The following is a 20313-nucleotide window of genomic DNA, read 5'->3' on the forward strand; positions in this document are numbered from 1 at the left end:
GAATCCAGGGGAGATGCAAATAACTTCGGCAAATTTCAACGAGTCCTTGTGTCAAAGCACAAATGTTTACCCTTCCCCCTCCCCATATCCTCAAGTCCATTCTCTAGTAGGTCTGTGTCTAGCTGTGACAAAGTGAGAGAGTGGCATGGACATATATACACTACCAAACGTAAAATAGATAGCTAGTGGGAAGCAGCCGCATAGCACAGGGAGATCAGCTCGGTGCTTTGTGACACCTAGAGGGGTAGGATAGGGAGGATGGGAAGGAGGGAGACGCAAGAGGGAGGGGATATGGGGATATATGTATATGTGTAGCTGATTCACTTTGTTATCAAGCAGAAACTAACACACCATTGTAAAGCAATTATACTCCAATAAAGATGTAAAAAAAAAAAGTACAAATGTTTACCAGTAACTTGCCCAAATAATAGCATTATTATCATTCAAATGATGATAGTAGTAAAAACAGCATTAATAACAAAAATTCCCCCTGATGTTTAAGTCCTTACTGCATGCCAGACAGGCACTCGGCTAAGCTTTTAACACACATTATTTTTATGTGATCTCCCTAATATCTGCCTGTAGTGGATCTCAGCATTATACACATTTTACAGGTGAGGAAACGGAGGCTTAGAGTAGCTAAGGCATTTGCTCGAGGTTGGAGAGTCTAATGGCAGATCCAGAAGTTAGACCTGGCCATCTGCCCCTGGAGTACCACCTGACCTGGTTTTCCAGGACAGAAAGCCTCCAACAGAGAGCGAGTTGAGATGAATTATTCAGCAAAGGCTCTCGGAGCGCCCACTGTGTGCCACGCAGAGTATCGGGTGCTGGGTAACCAAGAGCCGCATCTGCAAGTCTAACCTTCCCAAAGAAACAAGATCGTGACTTCTTCTCTTGGCCAGAGGCCAACACCCACTTTCTATAGAGGTGACCATCACCATGTGTTCCACCAAATATTTCTAGATGGAGAATTCAGGTTCATGACACCCACCTCCTGATCTAGCGTCAGAGGACACTGTGGCGCAGGGAGGGGAAGGAAGTGCAGTCGCTTGGCAAAGGCGTGAAGGCGCACAGTGAGTGGGGGGAACCAGTGAACCACCTGATACCTCCAGAGGGAGGGAGCCGGGCAGCGGGCTGGGAGTCAGTGAACCGCACGCGTCACTCCCCCGCAGTACCTGCCCACCGACTGCCCACCTGCCCATTCACCCCAACCCTCTATCCAAGGGTGGAGGGCCGCCCAGTGTCCTGGCTCCTCCCTAAGGGGGAGACCTTGGCTTGCCTTCTAAGCACCTGGCCTGGCTGCACATCTGCTGGGGGCCTGAGCCCGCTATGGGGATGCAGCTGCCTTCAGGAGCCCCCGCAGCTCAGGGACCTTGTCTACAGCCCTGCCGTCACAGCTCCTGGCTGTGGAAAGCTGGCTTGTGCGGGGTACTCTGTATCTTGCCTCCTCTAATCACCTTTAACCTTCCTTTAAGCCCCAGGAGACATCATTGGCCCATTTATCCGTGAAGAAGCTGAGGCTTGGAGAAGTGACCCAATCACCCAACAAGGCCCAAGAGCGGGGGATCAGGATTTGAACTCCAGGACCTAACGCTCCCCTCCCTCCAGCCTACTTTCCCCCTCAGCCTCACATCTGGTGCCTCCTCCCCCCCGCCCTCCATGCCCATGTCTCGGGGCCCTGCTTCCCTCCACCTACGGGCGCTCCTGGCCTGAGGACTCAGTGCTGACCTCGTCCACTGCACGCTGCGGTCCTCTCTGCGCACCCTGCCCACTCCCAGGGCACAGGTGCACCCCTCCCCTGAGGTTTTTCTTCCCAGACACCCTCTGACCACCTTACAGAAGCAAAAGGCGTTCAAAGTCTCAGTAATCAGACCCGTTACAGTGCCTTCCCTGGAAACAGAGAAACACTTGCTCGGTCTACCTCTGAATCAGCAGGCTGCTAAAATATTTAACACCTGACGACTTAACATGCTTGAGAAGAAAGGGGAGGCCGAGATGCAGTTAGCTGGGGCCTCTGGCCTTGCACACCCCACGGTAAGCTTCTTTCCCACCCTGCCAGGTTCTTGAGACAAGATCGGTACAGAGACTGCAACTGGCAAACACTTCTCTGCTGTGGACCCATGTCAGCTCCCTCCCAGCCGGGATGGGCACCCTTGCAGGTGTGGCCAGTGGGGGTGGGTAGGCACAGAGAGTTCTAGATTAAGTGTTTGGAGCCGGTTGACCGGGTTATGTGGGCCTCCTTACCAGGCCTGCGTGTGAGGCTGCACCGGCCGAGCCAAGGCCTCCAGTCGGCCCAGTGGTGAACATCCTTGGTTCAGGTGCCAGAGAGACGCCTCCTGCTGACCTGTGTCGCCAGGCGCTCGTGCCATGAATACAGCCCAGTCTCTGCTCTGGAGGCACAGCTGCCTGACTTGCCCACTGGCAGAACCAAGGGGTGGCCAGGAGGAACCCAGAGCTCACTGAGCACCACCAGGCATCTGAGCTCTGCGAGGGGTTCACACAGAGCCTCTCGGAATCCATGGTGCTGACGGGCACGGTTCATCTCTTACGTACACAGGAAGGAACTATGTCTTCAGGTCGGGCTGTCCCATGCAGAGCCCGCTACCCCATGTGGCTATTTCAATTTCAGTTTTGATTAATCAAAGTTAAATAAAATTCACAGTTCAGTTCCTCCCTAACCCTGAAACCACATCACCCTGAAGCCGGCCCCAGATTTTTGAGTGGCCTCATTTCAGGTGTGTAGTAGCCACACACGGCTAGTGGCTGCCATACTGGATAGTGGAGATATAGAACATTTCCATCATCGTAGAAAGCTCCAGTGGACAGAAGGTCTTAGAGAATAACCTCTCCAAGATTCCTTCTGGCTAATAAGTTACTGATCAGGGATCCAAACATGGAATTGATGTCTGAAGAACTCTCCAGAAGAGAGGTTCCAGCCCCAGCCCTAACTCTCATTACACCACTGGCCTTGAGCAAGCCATGTCACCTGTCCCGGCCTCCCCTTCCTCCTCTGCACAAGGGGCACACAAGTGGTACCTACTAAAGGTTGAGGTGAGGCAGAAATAAGATGCTAGATGTGGACGTACTTTGGCCTAGAAGGAGGAATAAGTGAAAGGGAACTTACACTGAGTACTTATTTTGTGTTGGGCACTCTAAATAAAGTGGTTTGTTTAATCCTAGGTATTATATACCCCCACTTTACAGGTAGGTAAACAGTTTCATCAAAGGTGATGCCCCCAAGGTCACAGAACTAGAACTCGGCCTGGAACTTATCTGTAGACCTCCAGGTCTATGCTGGTCTCACACAATAGAACTCAATTCTACAGTCTTCTCTCTAAAGCTTAGAAGCAGGTTTGGGGCGGTGTTGCTGGGAAGAATGGCCCCATGCCCTGGGGCAGGTCCTTGGTTCAGCTCAGGCATCAAGGGGAAGCATATCGTCAGGGGCCAGAATCTCATTCTAATTCTGCTGTCAGGTAGCTCCCTCGTCCGTCCCATCCCTATTCCGAGGCTTGACAAGAATGCGCCCAAGCTTCCTTCCGGATATCCAGCTAGAGTCTAAAATACCCATTTCTCAGTCACACCTACTGAAACGAACCTGCATCCTGGTCTAAAACAGTGGCGGTAATGAGAGGTTCCAGGAAGAGAAGCGGATGAGTTTGGACACATTCATTTGGAAAATCACCACCTTGCCCTGAAACTGGCCTGGGATTCTTAAGTGGCTCTTCCTGAATCAGATCCAGATGTGGCATAGCAGAGGCCTCAGGGCTGAGGGGCTCAGAAACCCAGAAGGGCTAGACCAAAGTAGTGGCATTCCCGTCACAGGCACCTGGAGGGAGGGAACCAGCCCCTTGCCTTCAGGGCGGCTGCCACCTTTGGTGTGGGTGCCTCATAATCCAGCTTTCCAAAGTGACTTGGCATTATTCCCAAGGACAGATTCACCTCTAAAAAAATTTGTTTTAATTAGGGAACACAAAAGCTTCAGAACATAAAGCCTACATTTTTAAAGGTCTTTGACTTTTACAATACGATGGTTCACAATGATTGAAGCTGTGGAACGTAATGTAAATCCACGTCATCTGTAGAGTCGTTAGTTCTGAGGTACTTTTGAACCATGTAACAAGCTCCTGTGAGCCGAGCAGGGTTAGTAGAGCTCGTATATGACAGAAGCAGGGTTAGCAGAGCTCGCATATGACAGAAGCAGAGGCATAGAGAGGTCAACCGGCTGGAAAAAGACTCATCCAGCCTCAGGTCTCCCCATTCCTGTGGGGTCTGTTACTATATCATTTGCAGACCTTGGGTATTTTCTTTGTTTGCTTAATTCCCAGGATGTTTTTGAATAAAGATGTTTAAAATGATAATAGTGGTTACCATTTGTATTTTACACTTACCATATATCAGGCATTATACTAGGTGGCTTTGGAAACATTCCATTTTAATCTTAATTCCAACCCTAACAGGGAAGTCTTATTTTTCCCATTTTATAGATATGGAAACAGGATTGAAAAGTTAAGCAGCTTCTCCACGGCATCACACAGCCAGTAAGAGGTCTCTGGGATAGAAACCCTCCATCGTACTCCATTGTCTCCCTTTTGGGAAGAAAATTGCTCCGAGGGAAAGAAGTGTCAGCATTGTAGCTCTGTAATAGCCCTGTAATAGCCCAATACTTCTCAAAAGGAAGTTTAAAATAATCCAAGCAATGTAATCTAAAAATCAAACCCAGAAGGATGGAGGTGGGGACGGAGATCTGTCATCCTGGCTTTATCTGCTAAGAGACCTAGGCTTGGTAGCTTCTTTTCTTTTCCTTAATTTATACAGCTGTAGCCCTTCTCAACACCTTATTCTGAAACTCAAAAACATGGTGTCACAGCTGGTAATTGTAGAAGGAGGAGGAGAGAGAAGGAAGAAACAGACCCAGTGGGAGGAGGGGCAGGAAGTCGCTCCAGCCCTGCCTTTAGATCCAGCCGGGGCTTCCTGGACAAGATGCCGGCTTCCTGGACAAGATGCCGGCTGCCCCTCGCTGCTTCCTCCTTCTCCCCCTCAACGCCTCAGCCCAACAGCCCTTCGTGGGTTAGCCTAGGTGTACGCACAGACCCAAAGCACCTGGGAATAATTTAATTCTCTCAAAGGCACGAGTAATTGAAAATGATACCTTTCCAACTATTTCCCCAAATGGAAAAAAAAAAGAGATCCCTTTAAATAAATATTCAGGGCTTCCCTCGTGGCGCAGTGGTTTAGAATCTGCCTGCCAATGCAGGGGACACAGGTTCGAGCCCTGGTCTGGGAAGATCCCACATGCCGCGGAGCAACTAAGCCCGTGCACCACAACTACTGAGCCTGTGCTCTAGAGCCCGCGAACCACAACTACTGAAGCCCGCGTGCCTAGAGCCCGTGCTCTGTAACAAGAGAAGCTGCTGCAGTAAGAAGCCCGCACACCACAACGAAGAGTAGCCCCCGCTCGCTGCAACTAGAGAAAGCCCACATGCAGCAACGAAGACCCAACGCAGCCAAAAATAAATAAATAAAATAAATAAATTTATAAATAAATATTCAGCAAGAACAAGCTTGGTGATGTCCACGATGGATTCAGAACTACACATCTGACCACCAGTGGTGTGAAAGCAAAATGCCAAATTCTAGACTTTCCATCCACTGAAGACAGTCGCTGTATATAGAAATTCACAGCCAAGCCGTCTGTCAACAGACTCCTATTTCTTGGAGTTGGGTGTACATGTACCCCTTGGGTGGAGGTGAGCAAAGCCACAAGATACCCACAGCACATCCACCAGCAGGGCCAATTTGACATCAAAAGATGGGAAATTAAGCAGCAAAATATATGTGCTCCCCGGCATCTACCTGGATATGAGATTGGGTTATTAAACTATCCTGTCACCAAGACAGAAAAGAGACATTTCTTAGATATTGAATCTGATCTGTGGTATCAGCCCCATTCAAGTGAGCAGAATCTCAAAATTCAATATATTCAACAGAAGCACATCACCTGATAACCAAGAGAGTGGAAAATATGGTTTTGACTTGCTTTGCTCTTCTCGTGGCAACTCAAAGCATTATTTTTATGTGGAAATACAATACAATATGGTACACAATAAAAGATACACATAAAGTTTTACAATAAAACAAGATCTCAAAATTTTTTAACTTGAAGCAGATCGTTGTGGGCTACACAGTAGGGGGTAAGAAAGAGTTCGCTCTCTTCAGCCATGAAGACATTTTAGCAGACAAGGAAGTCAGCCCTGGAAAAAGAAAGATGGCCAGGCTGGAACCTCAACCTCAAGAAGACGAAGAGTTACCACTCAGTTCACTGCAGGAGAAAAGCCCGTCCCACAGAACTGTAATAGGAAACCTAACCCCTGCCAGGGGCTGGAATGCACTGGAATTGCATTTGATCAGTTATCTCAGCCCTCACTGCAACTCAGCGAGGCAAGTATAGTTGTGACCTCCCCATTCTACAGATTGGCAAACCGAGGCTAGGTATGTAACCTGTAAGGTGCACAGCTGGGTGTGAACCCAAACTTCACCACCACCCTAGCTCCTGGCAGTGTCTGCCTCAGTGTGGCCACCCAACCTCCCCCAGACCGCTGCCAAAATTCGCCTTCACGTGCAACACCCCCTGTTCCCAGGACGCGCACCTCTGACCTTGGCTGGACTTTGTCTGAGGCCTGCCCAGGTCCACGGCACAGCTCCCTCCTGGCGAAAGGTCCGCCAGAGCTACTGAGCCTACCCCCAAGGCAAAGAAGCATTCCCTACTTTTGTGTTAAAGTAGGAATGAAGTTGCTGGGCTGAGAGATGAGGGTCACAGTGGGAAGGCTTGGCCTTCTGGATCATTCGATAGCTGTGAGAGCTCTGTGAGGAGCTGGGGTGTTCCAGAGGGCAGCTACTCACCCTGTGGAACTGTTGAGGGCTTGGAGTGTGGCCGGTCCAAACTGAGATGCACTGTGGGTACAAAATACAGCCCAGCTTGCAAAGACTTCATATGAAAGCAAGAATGTAGGATATCAGCTTAATAATTTATATATTGATTGCATGTTGAAATGATAATATTTGTGTTATATTGGGTTACATAAAATGTATTATTGAAATTAATTTTACCTGTTTCTATTTAGTTTTGAATGTGGCTACTAGAAAATTTAGGATTACATTTATGGCTTACGTTCTATTTCTTTTTTTTTTTAACATCTTTATTGGAGTATAATTGTTTTACAATGGTGTGTTAGTTTCTGCTGCATAACAAAGTGACTCAGCTATACATAAACATATATCCCCATATCCCCTCCCTCTTGCGCCTCCCTCCCACCCTCCCTACCCCACCCCTCTAGGTGGTCACAAAGCACCGAGCTGATCTCCCTGTGCTATGTTATGTTCTATTTCTATTGGACAGAGCTGGTCTATACCTTCCAGAGGCCTTTGACTGTCTACTAAGAATAAAGTGGAATCTGTTGGGGTCCATTTAGTCAGGTGCTGCTGCCCCTGTAATTCCCCTCGAGGGAGGGGACACAGAGGTCACCCCACCTGGCAAGCTGGAGGGGAGAGTCCATTCAGAATTCTTTCTGGAAATCCTCAGCCAATGGGAGAGTGGCAGCCCTTTTCCCTAAGAACCCAAAGCACAGGAATGGTCAGCCCTTTCCCATCCTCATTTCCTTCAAGGACCAGGGCAAAGCAGGTTCCGGAGCCCAGTGATCTAAATAGAAGTAGACCATGCGCCACAAATGCAAGCCCGGAATGCAAAAGCTACGTAGGTCATTTTAAAAGGTTGATAGCCGCATTAAAAACAAGAAAAAAATGTGAAATTAATTTCAGTCACATATTCTAACCAAGTACATCCTAAATATTATCATTTTAACATATAACAATATAAAAATTATTAACGATGTATTTTGTATTCTTTTTTTTTGGCCGCACTGCACGGCTTGTGAGATCCGAGTTCAAAGCGCAGAGTCCTAACCGCCGGACCGCCAGGGAATTCCCTGTGTTCCTTTCTTCACACTAAATCTTCAACCTCTGGGGTGTGTTTTACCCTTACAGCACACCTCCATTCACATGTGACCAGTGGCCGCCAAATTGGACAGCGCAACTCAAGCATCTAAAAGTCTACCACCGGACAAATCCTCAACAAGAGCCAAGTGCACAGAACACCCATTATAATGTAAATGTCTACTGCTCCGTAAACTGTGATAAATCACACAACTTCAGCCACTAAGATTTATGTTTGCAAAGAGTTCTGATGGCAGCAGAAAAAAAGGACTCAGAAGTTAAACAGGAAGAAACAGTGGATGAAGCGACACTAACATAATAAACACTAATCATCGTTAGTTGGTGTGGTTGTGGATTCTTCTCTTTTTCTTTATACTTTTCTATACCTTACGAATTTTCTTATATGAATTTAGAAATTATAATTTTAAAATTTAAAGTGATTAAAACAAAGAGCCATGAAATACTTATTGAACTACTACTATATGCCCGGTCCTGAGATCTTCTTGTTCTCCAAGAAGGTGATAAAACATCCAGGGACTGAAGAAGGAGCTAATATGACATTTATGGGGAGGAGAGGGGAGGGGAGGACTTTCCAGTTAGACATTTTTTCCTACACTTTAACTGGGAATGTCAAAAATACATACGAGCAGGGGCTGCAGGGAATTTTGTGCTAAGTCAGAAGTGGAGACAAGTGTCCAATGCAGATTAAAACTGCATCTGTCTCGGCAGCAGCGTCCGTATCTCATTGGCCCAGAGTTATGATAGTCGCCCTTGAAGGGCAGGAAAGGCGGCTGGGTGTCGGTGGAAGTGCTCAGACTCGAAAAACAGGTGATCATGCATTCTTTCAGCATGTGCAGAATATGCAACAAATCATTTACAAAATGCCTGCAGCTGTTTGGTAGGCTACACTGGCCAGCCACAGGTACTAGTTTAAAGTTCAACCCCGCCCCGCTCACACACGTGTGTGCCTGCACACACATACACATACACACACACATACCCATGGAGAGCTCTGGAATAGCCAGAGATCGAAGGATGCTGCACAGCTTGGTCAGAATGTGTCTTTGCCACAGTATCTCCCTCCCCGCAAAGGATGAAATTTCCCAGCAGCTGCTGTGCGCAACAGGGTGGCAGTTCACTTAGGAAAAGAACAGGCAGGTACGCTGCAAAGTGTGAAGGTTTGGGATTCACAGTTGCATCTATCATTTGTCCCCCTCTAATCTTTAGAGGGGTGTGACTGCTGCTGGTGATTAGACATTCCTGCTTGAGATTAAAACAAAGTTGAGCCCATTTGCCTCAAAAGGTAATGAACAAGATTAGGAGGTGTCGGGCTCAGGGGGTTGGGAGACATGAGGTGTGCTGTCTAAGGGGCGCAGGGTTTCTTTGGGAGGGGGGATGACCATGTTCTAAAATTGACTGTAGGGATAATTGCACAACTCTGTGAGTATATTAAAAGCCACTGAATTGTACACCTGAAATGAGCAAATTATATGCTTTGTGAATTACATCTCAATAAAGCTGTTAAGGAAAACAAAGATAAGCTCAGATGTGAAAGCAACTCACTCAATTCCTTTTACAGCAATGGAGCTCGTAGTTATCTTAGGCACTGCTTTACCTGTATAAAGAACGGGAGTGACTAGGTGTTTCTTTCTTAGATAAAGACTCATGTATTAGCAGTACCCTCCTTTGCAAAACATCCAGCATGTCTCTGCCAAAGGCACGTACCATGGTTCTCCAAAGGCTGCTACCTTTTCACTGACCTTTCTGCTCCTCCCGCAGTTCTGGTCTTGTCTGAAATGACCTCATCCATGACATTTGGAGCATCCTTCTCAGGAACCAAAGGTAAGGTGGATGGGCTGGACCCAGCGCTTTTTCTGGGATAAGGTAAAAGAAGCAATAAATATTTAAAAAGGTATTTTTCTCCACGTCCTATTGAAAAGCCCATTTCCCAATTAAAGCTTTAAGTGTCTACTTCACCAAAATCTCTAGAAAAAAATAGCTTCAGGCAGCAAGTGGCTTTGAGATGCTTTGGGACCATTTAGGTCTCTCTGCATAACTCTGCATAAATAAATCCAGATTCAAAAGTAGATGTATTTGGACTCCAGAAAAACTTCTGATTGACCATAACCTATGACCTTATAGTGCTCTGCCAGCCTGTAAACATTTCATGCTTTGCGAACAGTTTCAGTTAGAAGAATTAAAAGAACACAAGGCAAGGAATAAGACACGTTAAACAGACAGCTCCCATGCCTCCAAACCACTTCTCACATTTTTCAGAATCACAGCACATCCAGAGATGGTGAGCAGGTAAATTTAAACAATTAGATATGGAAAATTCACCTTCTTCAAACCACCCATCTCTTTGATTGACTTTTTAAAACCAAGTGGGAACCACTTTTGAGGCTGACCCCCTATTCCCATAGGAATGTATTCTCGTAAGTACCTCTCGGCGTCGAGCGCTTCTGGATGCAGGCTTTGCAGCTCCAGGTCCCGAATCTCGTCAGGTTCTGCAGGTGAGTAGACACGCACCTTCCCTTCCCCAGCAGGAGCGGGGGGCTCAGGCCCGGGCTGCCCCTCAGCCTGCGGGTGCCCGGCCGGGCTGTCCCCGCTCGGGGCGGCTGCAGCCTCCATCCTCAGAGACCCTTCACAGCAGCTGGGGTCCCCACGGCTTCCTGGCAGAGCCAAGGCACAAGCCACACCAGAGAACATTCTCGTAGTACCTGCTTCAGGCAGGTGGGCAGACACACGTGCCCCGGCCTCAGCTGTGCTCAAAGCGACGTCACCCTCTGCTTCCCTAGCAGCTTCTGCTCCCAAGCCGGGCTCCAGGGGAGTATCCGCCACTTCCCCAGCTGGTGGCTCCAGGGTGCTCTGGGTGCCCAGGGCGTTCTGTGTTTCTGAGATCCCAGCAGCACCTCCATGCCTCCTCTCACCCCTAAGTGTGTCTGGGGTACAGGCCTCACTGATGGCCTCGGCCACAGTCGGAACATCCCCATGGGGAGATGATGCTTCCTGGGCAGAGGTGGACACTGACATGTCATCCAGAGCCCCTGGGTGAGAAAAGCCCTGGCCACCATCTTCTCTGGGTTGACTGTCTCGGCTAGATGTTTCCTGGTGCTGTTTTCCAGAAGGAATTCTGTCGTCTTGAACTGCGTCCCCTTCTCCATGGCTCTGGGGAGCCACCTGCAAGTCAGCATTGGGAATCTCTGGAGAAGTCACCTGTGAAGACAGACCCGAAGCTGATTCTGGCTGGCTGCTTTCTTGCTGTGAGTGGGCCTGGCTCTCAAGCTCCGGCCAGCCTTCCTCAGCCCCCTCTGGCTTCTTGCTTTCTGTCAGCATCTGTGGAGGCCCACTCATTTCCTTCCCCACACTGGCACCTGGCAGGCTCTGCTCTGCAGCTGGCCGTGCCGGCCCCGGCAGCTTTTCCGGAGCTGGATCCTGGGGACCCAGACGAGAAAGCTCAGCCTCTATAGTCAGCTCTTGCCTCTTCTCCTTTGACTGTATCCAGAGTCCGGCAGGAGTGGTGGGGAGAGGGGCGATGGCCACTCCTTGAGTCCCATCTGGAAGCTTCTCTGGGCTTGGCGTGGTGAGGTCCTTGCCCATCACACTCTTCCCAGCTCCTGCCTTTTCTCCCAGTGTGCTCTGCGGCCGATCGGAGGTCAGGGCTCCAAGCACAGACTTCTCAAAGATCTTGGTGATGTGCTCCCTGAAGTCAGGGAGCCCAGCGATCATACTGGTCTGCCTGGAGCTTGCGTCTACACCAGCTGATGCTCCCTTCCTGGGGTCCTTGGAAGGGTCTACCATCCTCTCCCCACTGCGCTCTCTCTCCCTTGCTGCATCACCTGCCGTGCTCTCCTCACTGGCAAGGTCTGCTGAAAGTTCACTGGGCTTGGCACTTGCCCCGGGAGTTCCTGACCCTTTCTGTTCCTCTGTGGTCTGCTTTCCCTTGGCCAGAAGTGGCACCTTGTCCAGGTAGGGCACGGAGTCCACAGGTCCCTCAAAGGTCCCAGCTTGGGGGCTTCCGCTGCTGGCTGGCACGGCAGAGATTTCCTCACCTGCAGCTCCTGGTTGCCAGAGGGAGGCAGGGGAGCCACACGGTACCGTCGTGGAGGAGGCGTTTTCCAAGACAAGCAGGGGCTCCCGTGTGGGACAAGGGCTTTCACCAGGAGCTCTGAGGCCTTGAGGTGAAACAGCTTTCACGCCACTGTCTCCTGCCCCTTTCCTGGCAGCACCCTTCATATGCAGGTAAGGAGTGTCAGGGGCAGCCTCTTCTGGTGGCCTGGACGACAGGAGCCTCTTTGGGTCGGGGACAGCCTGGGCTGCAGAAATATCCAGCACGCTCCTGGGAATCCCACCCAGCTCTCTGGCTGGCAGCAAGGCATCCTGGCAGCTGGCGGAGGGCTGCTCAGCTTGGCAGGGCTCACCTAGGGCACAAGAAGAAGCTTCCTCCCCAGGGGAGGGGCACCGCTGTGTTGGGAGGAAGCCAGCACTCCGAGCAGCTTCTCCTGGCTCCCCCGGAGCCCGCTGTGTCCCCAGGTCTCCTCCGTCAGCGTTCCCACCAATCTCAGCAGTCCCACCACCCGCACCTTGATCCTCGGCGGATGGGAAACTTTCAAGAAGCTTTTGGGCCTCTGCATCCGTGGCAGTGGGATGCTCCATTTCCTTCTGTGGGGCTAACCCCGATTCCCGCCTGCCCTCCTGGGTTTCATCACCGGCCTCTCTCTCTGGGGCCTCCTGGGTGGGTGTGACTCTGGGGCCGGCAGGTGCTGGAGCTGGTAGGCAGAGAGCTGCCTTCAGGAGAGCTACTGAATCAGGCCGACAAGGCGGGGCCCCCACTGTGTTCCCACTTGCCTTCTCTGTCTTCCCCAAGTCCTGGAGCGGGGGCCAAGCGTCAGCTGCTTCTGAAATGCCTGCATCCCCGAGACATGCCTCTTCATGCTGGCTGCCAGCTTTCCGCCCATCAACCAGCTCCTGCTGGGACTTGTTTGGCCCCTGTCCAGCACAGCAACTTTCCTTTCTGCTCAAGCTACGTGCAAGAGAAGAGTCTTGTAAGGTGTCTGCCGCAGGAGGTGGGCCCCCGGACAGCTGACTGCCACTGCCTTCTCCCTCTTGCCCATTCCCCCCTAGTGCAGGCAACTCCGGTCTCTTCGGTGCTGACAACTCCGACTGCTCTGTCGTACGATTCTCCGGAACTGTGTGCCCGGGAGCTGAACTTGGAGCATCAGACAGACTGCCCTTGGGGAGCTCACTCTGAAGTTCTGATTCAGAAGCCTGTTCCTTTGCTCCATGAGTGGGCAAGCTCACATCTTCCCGAGGTTCCATAGGTATGTGGATTTGGGGAGAATCTGCACCCAGGTTCTTAAACTCTGCATCACCTGGGTAAGTCTCTTTCTCGCTTTCGCACTGTTGGGACTTCTCCCTGAGCGTTTCAGAGATGGATGCTTCTGGGTCCATTTGGGACTGCTGGAGACGGTTCTCAGAATACAGTGAGGGCCTCTCAGATGCAGCTACTCGTATCCCACTGTCCCCCGGGCAGGACAGGTTTTCCTGCTGATCTTGCTCCAGGCTGAGGGCCGTGAGCCCACAGTCCACTGCCAAGTTCTCCTCCTCAGGGGGAGGTAGCCCATCGGTGTGGACTTCCTGTCCAGCTGCATCACGCCCCAGCGCATGGGCATGGGGTGGTGTCAGCAAGCCCTCCCCATCATAGCTGCCAGGCTTCTGCGCGGATGGGTGGCTCCTCGTCTTTATTTCAGATTTGCCCTCCGCCTCCTGGGCTTTGGGGACGACCTCTGTAGCAGGAGTTGACAGGAAATCCGATTTCTCTGATTCTAAAGCAGGAAGAGGGTCCATTCTTCCCAATCCCCCCACATCCTGAAAGGTGTCAGGATACTTGGTCTGCAGTCCTGGCCCCTGCCAGACAGCTCCCTCGGGAAAAACGTGTTTACCGGCTCCATCCAGCCCAGAGGGTGGGATGGGATCCTGCTCGTGGAGCTGCTGCAGTGAAGTAGATGCATGGACCACTTGGGTTTCTTCCATCATCCCGCAGGGCGCCGAGCTCCAAGCTGCATCTTCTGATGGAGAGCCGGGCCTGTCCACGTGCCCGGGGGCCTCCTTTTTGAGCGGCTGTGCTGAGGCCACGCTGGGAAGGCTGTTGCCCTCCACATCGCCAGTTAGCTGTGAAAGCTCATCCTTTTCCCCCTTTGGGTCAGGCTTGTAGCCACAGGCTTCGGGGTGCTCTCCCTGAAGGTTCCCAGGATCTGCACCCTCAGGTGGCTCTGGGGCTGCTTCCTGTCCTCTAGGGTCGGCCCCAAGTAGTCTGCTTTCCTTAGCCGCAGCTGGACCTTCAGGGGCTTTGGCTTCATCCTTTGGCCCCAGTGACCTTCTGGCACTTTCCACTGATGCATCGGGAGGGGAAAGAGGCAGAAGCCCTTGCTGGAGATCGTGGCTTTGCTCCCTTTTCCAGAGCGCTTCCCTCTCTTCCGGGGGTGAAGGAACAGGAACCTCTCCAGGGCCGCCGTCTGGACCCGCTCCCTCTGCTCCGAGGTCCGATGCGCGCTTCTCCTGTCCTGCCAACCCTGCTTCTGCCTGCCCTTTAGCCAGATCTGCAAGAACAGGCCTCTCAGCACCGGAAATCATCTCTCTGGGCTGTTCTGCAGCAGCAGAGGCCCTAGCAGCTGGCTGTGAAGTGAGGCTTGAAGCTGGGTCCGTTTCCTCAGTCGCTGCGCGTGGAGCAGGCTCAGGGCTCACAAGCAGGCCCCCCTCGGGCTGGTCACCTGCCGTCACACAGACGGCCTGACGGGGCTCGGCTCCATGCCTCCCTGTCTGCGAATGACCCCGAGCATCAGGGGCATCCAGAGTCTCCTCCCAAGAGGCCTTGGCCCCTGGTGCCAGGGCAGGACCCAGTGACTCCCAGGGCAGCTCTGTGGGTGGCGGATGCGCTCCCACTTGCCGCGGGCAGCTTTCCTGGGCAGCAACCTTCGCTTCGGCTACTTGGGTCGCCCCTGGAGCACTCCCGCTGGGAGGGCAGGCCCTGAGCACTCCCGAGTCATCGGTGACGTCCTGAGGCGGCCCCTCCACTTGGCATTTAGGGGCTGGATCTTGCGGGCTCAGGTTCTCGGGTTTTGCGGGGGACTCTTCCAGGCTGGCTGAGCTCTCTTGGCCTGGTTGGGCTGCAGCAGGGGCCATGGGGGCTCCCCGCCCAGACTCTGGCAGGGGAAAGCCACCTGCAGCCTCTTTCCCTTGGGACTCAAAACCACGAGGCCAGCCATCCTCTCCACACAGCTGCACCTCCATCGGCTCTCGAGGAGCAGCTGTTGAAATCCCCGGCAACTGGTCAATGGAGCTGGAGGAAGACAGTTTCTGCCACTCTTCTTCCCTCGGTCCTGTCTCTCTTCCGGCGCTGGGGGCGGCTGCAACCACCCTGCGCTGAGTAGAGCTGTCCATCCCAGGGACAAAGGCTGCTGGGGCGTATCCTGGGGCATTTGGGGGAGGTTCCCTCTGGGGGTGCTGAGCCAGGGGACTATCTTCAGGTTCCGCTGCTGGGCTTGCCAAGCAACCTTCCGGGGTGCCCTCGGCAAAGGGCACGGAGGCCAAGGGACTCCCCTGCTCCCAGGGCTCTGGTGGGCTGGGCGGTGGAGAATCTTCTTGGCCCCTGGCTTCCCGTGGGTGCTTCCTTGGCTCAGTCACCTCTGGGGACGTGATGCAGGGATACCGGCTGGCAGCACCTTCAGAAGTGGAGCAGGAACCTCCGTGCCCGACGCTGCCAACAATGAAAACGTTTATTGTTTTATCAGTTCTCATGGATGCCAAGGACAGAGCCATAGCCCAGGCAGAATCACTCCACACCTCTCCCCACCAAAGGCCACAACACACACCATCCTCGTGCATCTCGTTCCTCTCCGTGAAGAGACACCCCCCAATCCCACCCCTCCTGTAACCATGACATGTGCCCTCACTCTCTGCAAAACTTAGTGCAGAAAACCTCACACATTCAATATGAGGCTTTCCATGCTGGTCAGTAGTGAACCGGGAAATAGGGAAACTAATTCATAATTGTCTACAATGCAGGAAACTCAGAACATTTTAAATAAATATAAACCATGATAGAGTATTTGGATGAGCTCTGTGTAGTTTACAAAGAGGTCCTGAACACTTCTGGGGATCCTTAGATGTTCAGGAGAAAGGCAAAAATGGGCAAAGCCAAGCTTTGAAATAAAGAGCTATTCGTGACCAAAAGTTAACTTGATTCTTTACATTCAGTGGGTGGTACTGTGAGGCATAATCCCAAAATCAATTCTATTCAGCTGTGGAATTTCTGCATATGACCTACATATAAAATTCCTGGGAGCTGAATTACCTTCATACCCATATGTGTCTCAGCTTGAACTTACTTTGCTGTACAGTGTGTAAAGAAAAACTGTGAACATGCAGGAAGCTTGGGGGAATGTGGCTCAGAGTCATGGACTTGCTATAGATCATCAACTATCCAGTTATTGTAAAATAGCTTATCACATGCCATATTTAGACTGTGTTTCTCAATTCTATATAGTTTTAATTAGGTGTATTTTTAAAATTTAAAGGCAATATACGGCCAATACAAAAGTTTGAAAATGTAGAAAAAATGCTTGCCACCTGAAGTGTTCTAGTGAATTTCCTTTTTTTCCTACACAACTCTTTAGGGGGTACAATTTTTGTTATTTTTACATAGCTGTGATTCTATATACTTTTATGATCATATATCTTTCAGTATCAAAAGAAATTGCTCAAGGCAAAGTTAACAGAAGTATGGTTTTTCTAAGGCTTTTACCATGTTCTTTGAAATTATTACAGGGAGGAAAGTTTATGGCATCTTCTTGTAACTATTACATACACACATATTCACATATTCATAGACCCACAGTGTTTTGGATACGACCAGAGGAAAGATTCTATTCTACATGTCCACTACCAAAATCCTGTCTTTCCATGCAGGGCAACGCATATACATTCGTTTATGAGAGATGCATATAGTGGGAAGATGAAGTACATTTCTGTTCAAATTTAGAAATATGTGTTATGGACTGAATTGTGTCCCTCTAAAAATCCATATGTTGAAGTCCTCATCTATAATGTGACTGTATTTGGACACGAGGCCTTTAAGGAGGTTAATTACAGTTAAGTGAGGTCATAAGAGGGAGGTCCTAATCCAGTAAGACTGAAGTCCTTATAAGAAGAGGAAGGGACACCAGGAGTCGGTCACATAGACAAGAAGGCCATAAGCAGATGCAGCAAGAAGGTGCCATCTGCAAGCCAAGAAGAAAGGTCTCACCGGAAACCAACCCTCTAGCCCCCTAACCTTGGAATTCCCTAACTGAAAAAATAAATTTCTGTCATTGAATCCACCCAGTCTGTGGTCTTCTCTTATGGCAGTGTGAACAGACTAATACAATAGGTATATTGGGCATTTATTGTACTATGCTTTCAACATTTTTAAGGTTTCAAAATTTCCAAAATGAAAAGCTGGGAAAATAATAATGGATGAAATTTATTGGACATCAGTGCTTTACATGGATTATCTCATTTAGCCCTACCAATAGCCATGCAAGATGGATATTATCACTGCCATTTTGCAGACAAGAACCCTGAGAACAGAGAGGTTAAGCTTGAATCTGTTGGGCCATAATCTTCTTATTCACTCTATGCTGCCTCCAAAAATAAAAACTTCCATGGAGGGGAACAATGTTTGTGTCCCCAAAATTCAAATGTTGAAAACTAATCCCCAAGGTGATGGTATTAGGAGATGGGGTCTTTGGGAGGTGATTAAGTCATGAAGATGGAGCCCCCATAAAGGGATTAGTGCCCTTATAGAAGAGACCCGAGAGAGTTTCCTTGCCCCTTCTGCCTTGTAAGGACGCAGAGAGGAGACGTCCATCTGTGAACTCGAAAATGGACCCTCACCAGACATGGAATCTGCTGGCACCTTGATGTTAGATTTCCAGCCTCCAGAACCACAAGAAATAAATGTCTGTCGTTAAGCCATCCAGTCTATGGTATTTTTATAGCAGGCTGAACAAACTGAGACAGAGGGCAAAAGGCTCTTTACCTGGCTCCATTCCAGCCTCTCGCCAAGCCCTTCACCTATGAAATGTACATGACATCCTTGAAGGAGGTGTGTACACATGTCACCACACTAGTTGTCCTGATTTAATGCTTGTTCCTGCACATATGACATTGAAAATATTTCAGATGGACCCAAGAGAGAGAGTTGGCTACTATCTCAACCAGATTAGCATTTTCAGACCCAAAGCAAGGCTGACAAAAGCAAAGAAGAGAAAACTCAGAGGGTAAGTTATATGAATCCCTCTAATCCTCACATGGCCATGAGGACGGACGTGCCCATGGAGAGCCCTGGCCCCATGCTGACTGACACGTGTGAAACCACCAGGTGTGCAGGTAACGTGCCTTGGCCTGGCCTCTGCAGAGCAGCATTTCTGGAAATCAATGGATTGTTCCAGAACCAGCAACTCTGCACTCTTGAATCTGGCCATTTTCCTTTTAATAAACACTTGACACTGAATTGTGTCCCAATCTTTAACGAGGGTGTCAAAAGGTTTAGTAGCTAATGAGATCAATGGTGTGTAATTCATAAATGAAGTGCTCCTGTTTATGTTTGCTTGTTCAAGAAGCGCAGAACGCAGCCCCTCTGCGCTGGTAACAAAACAAACAAAGCAGCTTTGTTGTCCTGTCTCTGAAAGCAGCTGCTACCTCAGGAGAGTGTGCGGCTTCCCTTCAGGCTGCCTGAAGTCAGGACCATCTGGGGACGAGATGACAAATTCACTCAATTTGGGCACCTGAAAAGCTGCAGGTCTTTGGAGACAGCAACAAGGAACACATCTCCCAGAGTGTGAGCATACGACTCCATTCAAAATAAGGACCCAGCCTTGGTTTATTTTGCCTAAGCTGGGCACCAGCAATCTCTGTGATTGCCCATCAGAAGCCAATTTTTAAAACCAGATTAAAGCCACTCACCAAGAGCAGATTTGCCCAAGGGCAGGAAAAATTCTAAGAACTCATCTGTGAGGGCTCTGCTTTAATGGAAGTTTCCATAATGTCCTTTTGTGCTTCAAGATTGAATCACAATGTGTAGGATGGAGGTTCAGCTCAGAATCCAAAGGCAAGCTCTTGTGGGCTGGGCAGCGTGTTCTCAATGGAAGGCTTTCAGCCCAAAGTGGGCACAGCCTTTGAATTGAGGAGGGGAGGGCACAGCCTCCCCGGTACAGACCAGACGTCCCAAGCCAACAAAGCGAGAGGCATGGGGTGCAGAGACCTGGGAGGAGGGGTGATTTGCTGCAGCGAAGGTCTAAGCAGAGGATGGAGATGCAGAAAATGTCCTCCCCACCATCCTAGCTGGAGACAATCACATCCAGATGGGTTCCTAAATGAATAGCTCTGAAGACATACACTCAAGCCAAGTAGGAATGCTTAAAAAGAGGAAGGAGGCTGGTGGAGGGAAAAACAAGCATGCCCCTGCACTACCAGGCTTTAAGGGAACCAGCAAAACCATAAAGCAAAATCGTCAAGATGGAGAGTCACCACTGACTGTGCTAAGCACTTCAGTTATGATTACATTTAATCCACACAGTAGCCAGGCAGAGTGGATGCCCCCCCACTGCACCAATGAAGAAATATTCCCAGAGAGGTTCAAGACCAGACCCGGGTCACACGCGGAGCTCCCATGGCAAAGCAAGATCAAGCCCCGCCTGGCTCCAGGACCCTGCTGTCTTCTGCTTCCCTGTACTTGCTGGCCTCGCCTCTCCTGGACCAATGCCGCAGCCTCTTCTCCCACCCACTCTGGCCCCTGCATTCTGTTCTCCAGGCTGCAGCCAGAGCAATGGCTTAGAAATGAAAGCCTGACCCTGTCACCCTCCTGGGAAGACTCTCCGGTGGTGGCTTCACTCTGCAATTGGCTGTACCCCCAGCCTACCTTTCCGGCTTCATCCCACACAGAGCTCCCCATCCGTGCATTTTCCTGGAGCTGGAGCCCTCCTACTCCTCCCTGCATATCTCAGTCCCAATCTTCACTTTTCGATGAAACCTCCCTGGACTGGCCTCTGGGATCAGATCTCCTTCTACAGCACTACATAGTGAGGGCACTAGTCACAGCTGCCATCAAAAAGGATGACCATTTCTCCCACTGGAGTATAATGGAGTCTGGGTCTTGCCTCTTTTCAGTATTGTATCTCAGTGCTTGGCATACTGCAAACATTGAATATATGAATGCATGAGTGGATGAATGGATGGATGGATGGATGGACAAATACAGCTAAACGCAAATCAAGGATTCTAAAT

General features: G+C 50.2%; 1 protein-coding gene across 1 annotated transcript in view; it reads right to left on the bottom strand.

Moving 5' to 3' along the window:
• Positions 1-20313, bottom strand: part of TACC2 (transforming acidic coiled-coil containing protein 2) — a 181545-nt gene that overhangs the window by 128530 nt on the left and 32702 nt on the right. The window contains exons 4-5 of the mRNA XM_060098683.1: positions 10433-15745; positions 9750-9863 (exon numbers count right to left, since the gene is read on the bottom strand). Coding sequence (XP_059954666.1) covers positions 9750-9863; positions 10433-15745 — 5427 coding nt within the window. The remainder of the gene's footprint in view (positions 1-9749; positions 9864-10432; positions 15746-20313) is intronic.

This window comes from Mesoplodon densirostris, chromosome 1, assembly GCF_025265405.1.
Source record: "Mesoplodon densirostris isolate mMesDen1 chromosome 1, mMesDen1 primary haplotype, whole genome shotgun sequence".
Lineage (NCBI taxonomy): Eukaryota > Metazoa > Chordata > Mammalia > Artiodactyla > Ziphiidae > Mesoplodon > Mesoplodon densirostris.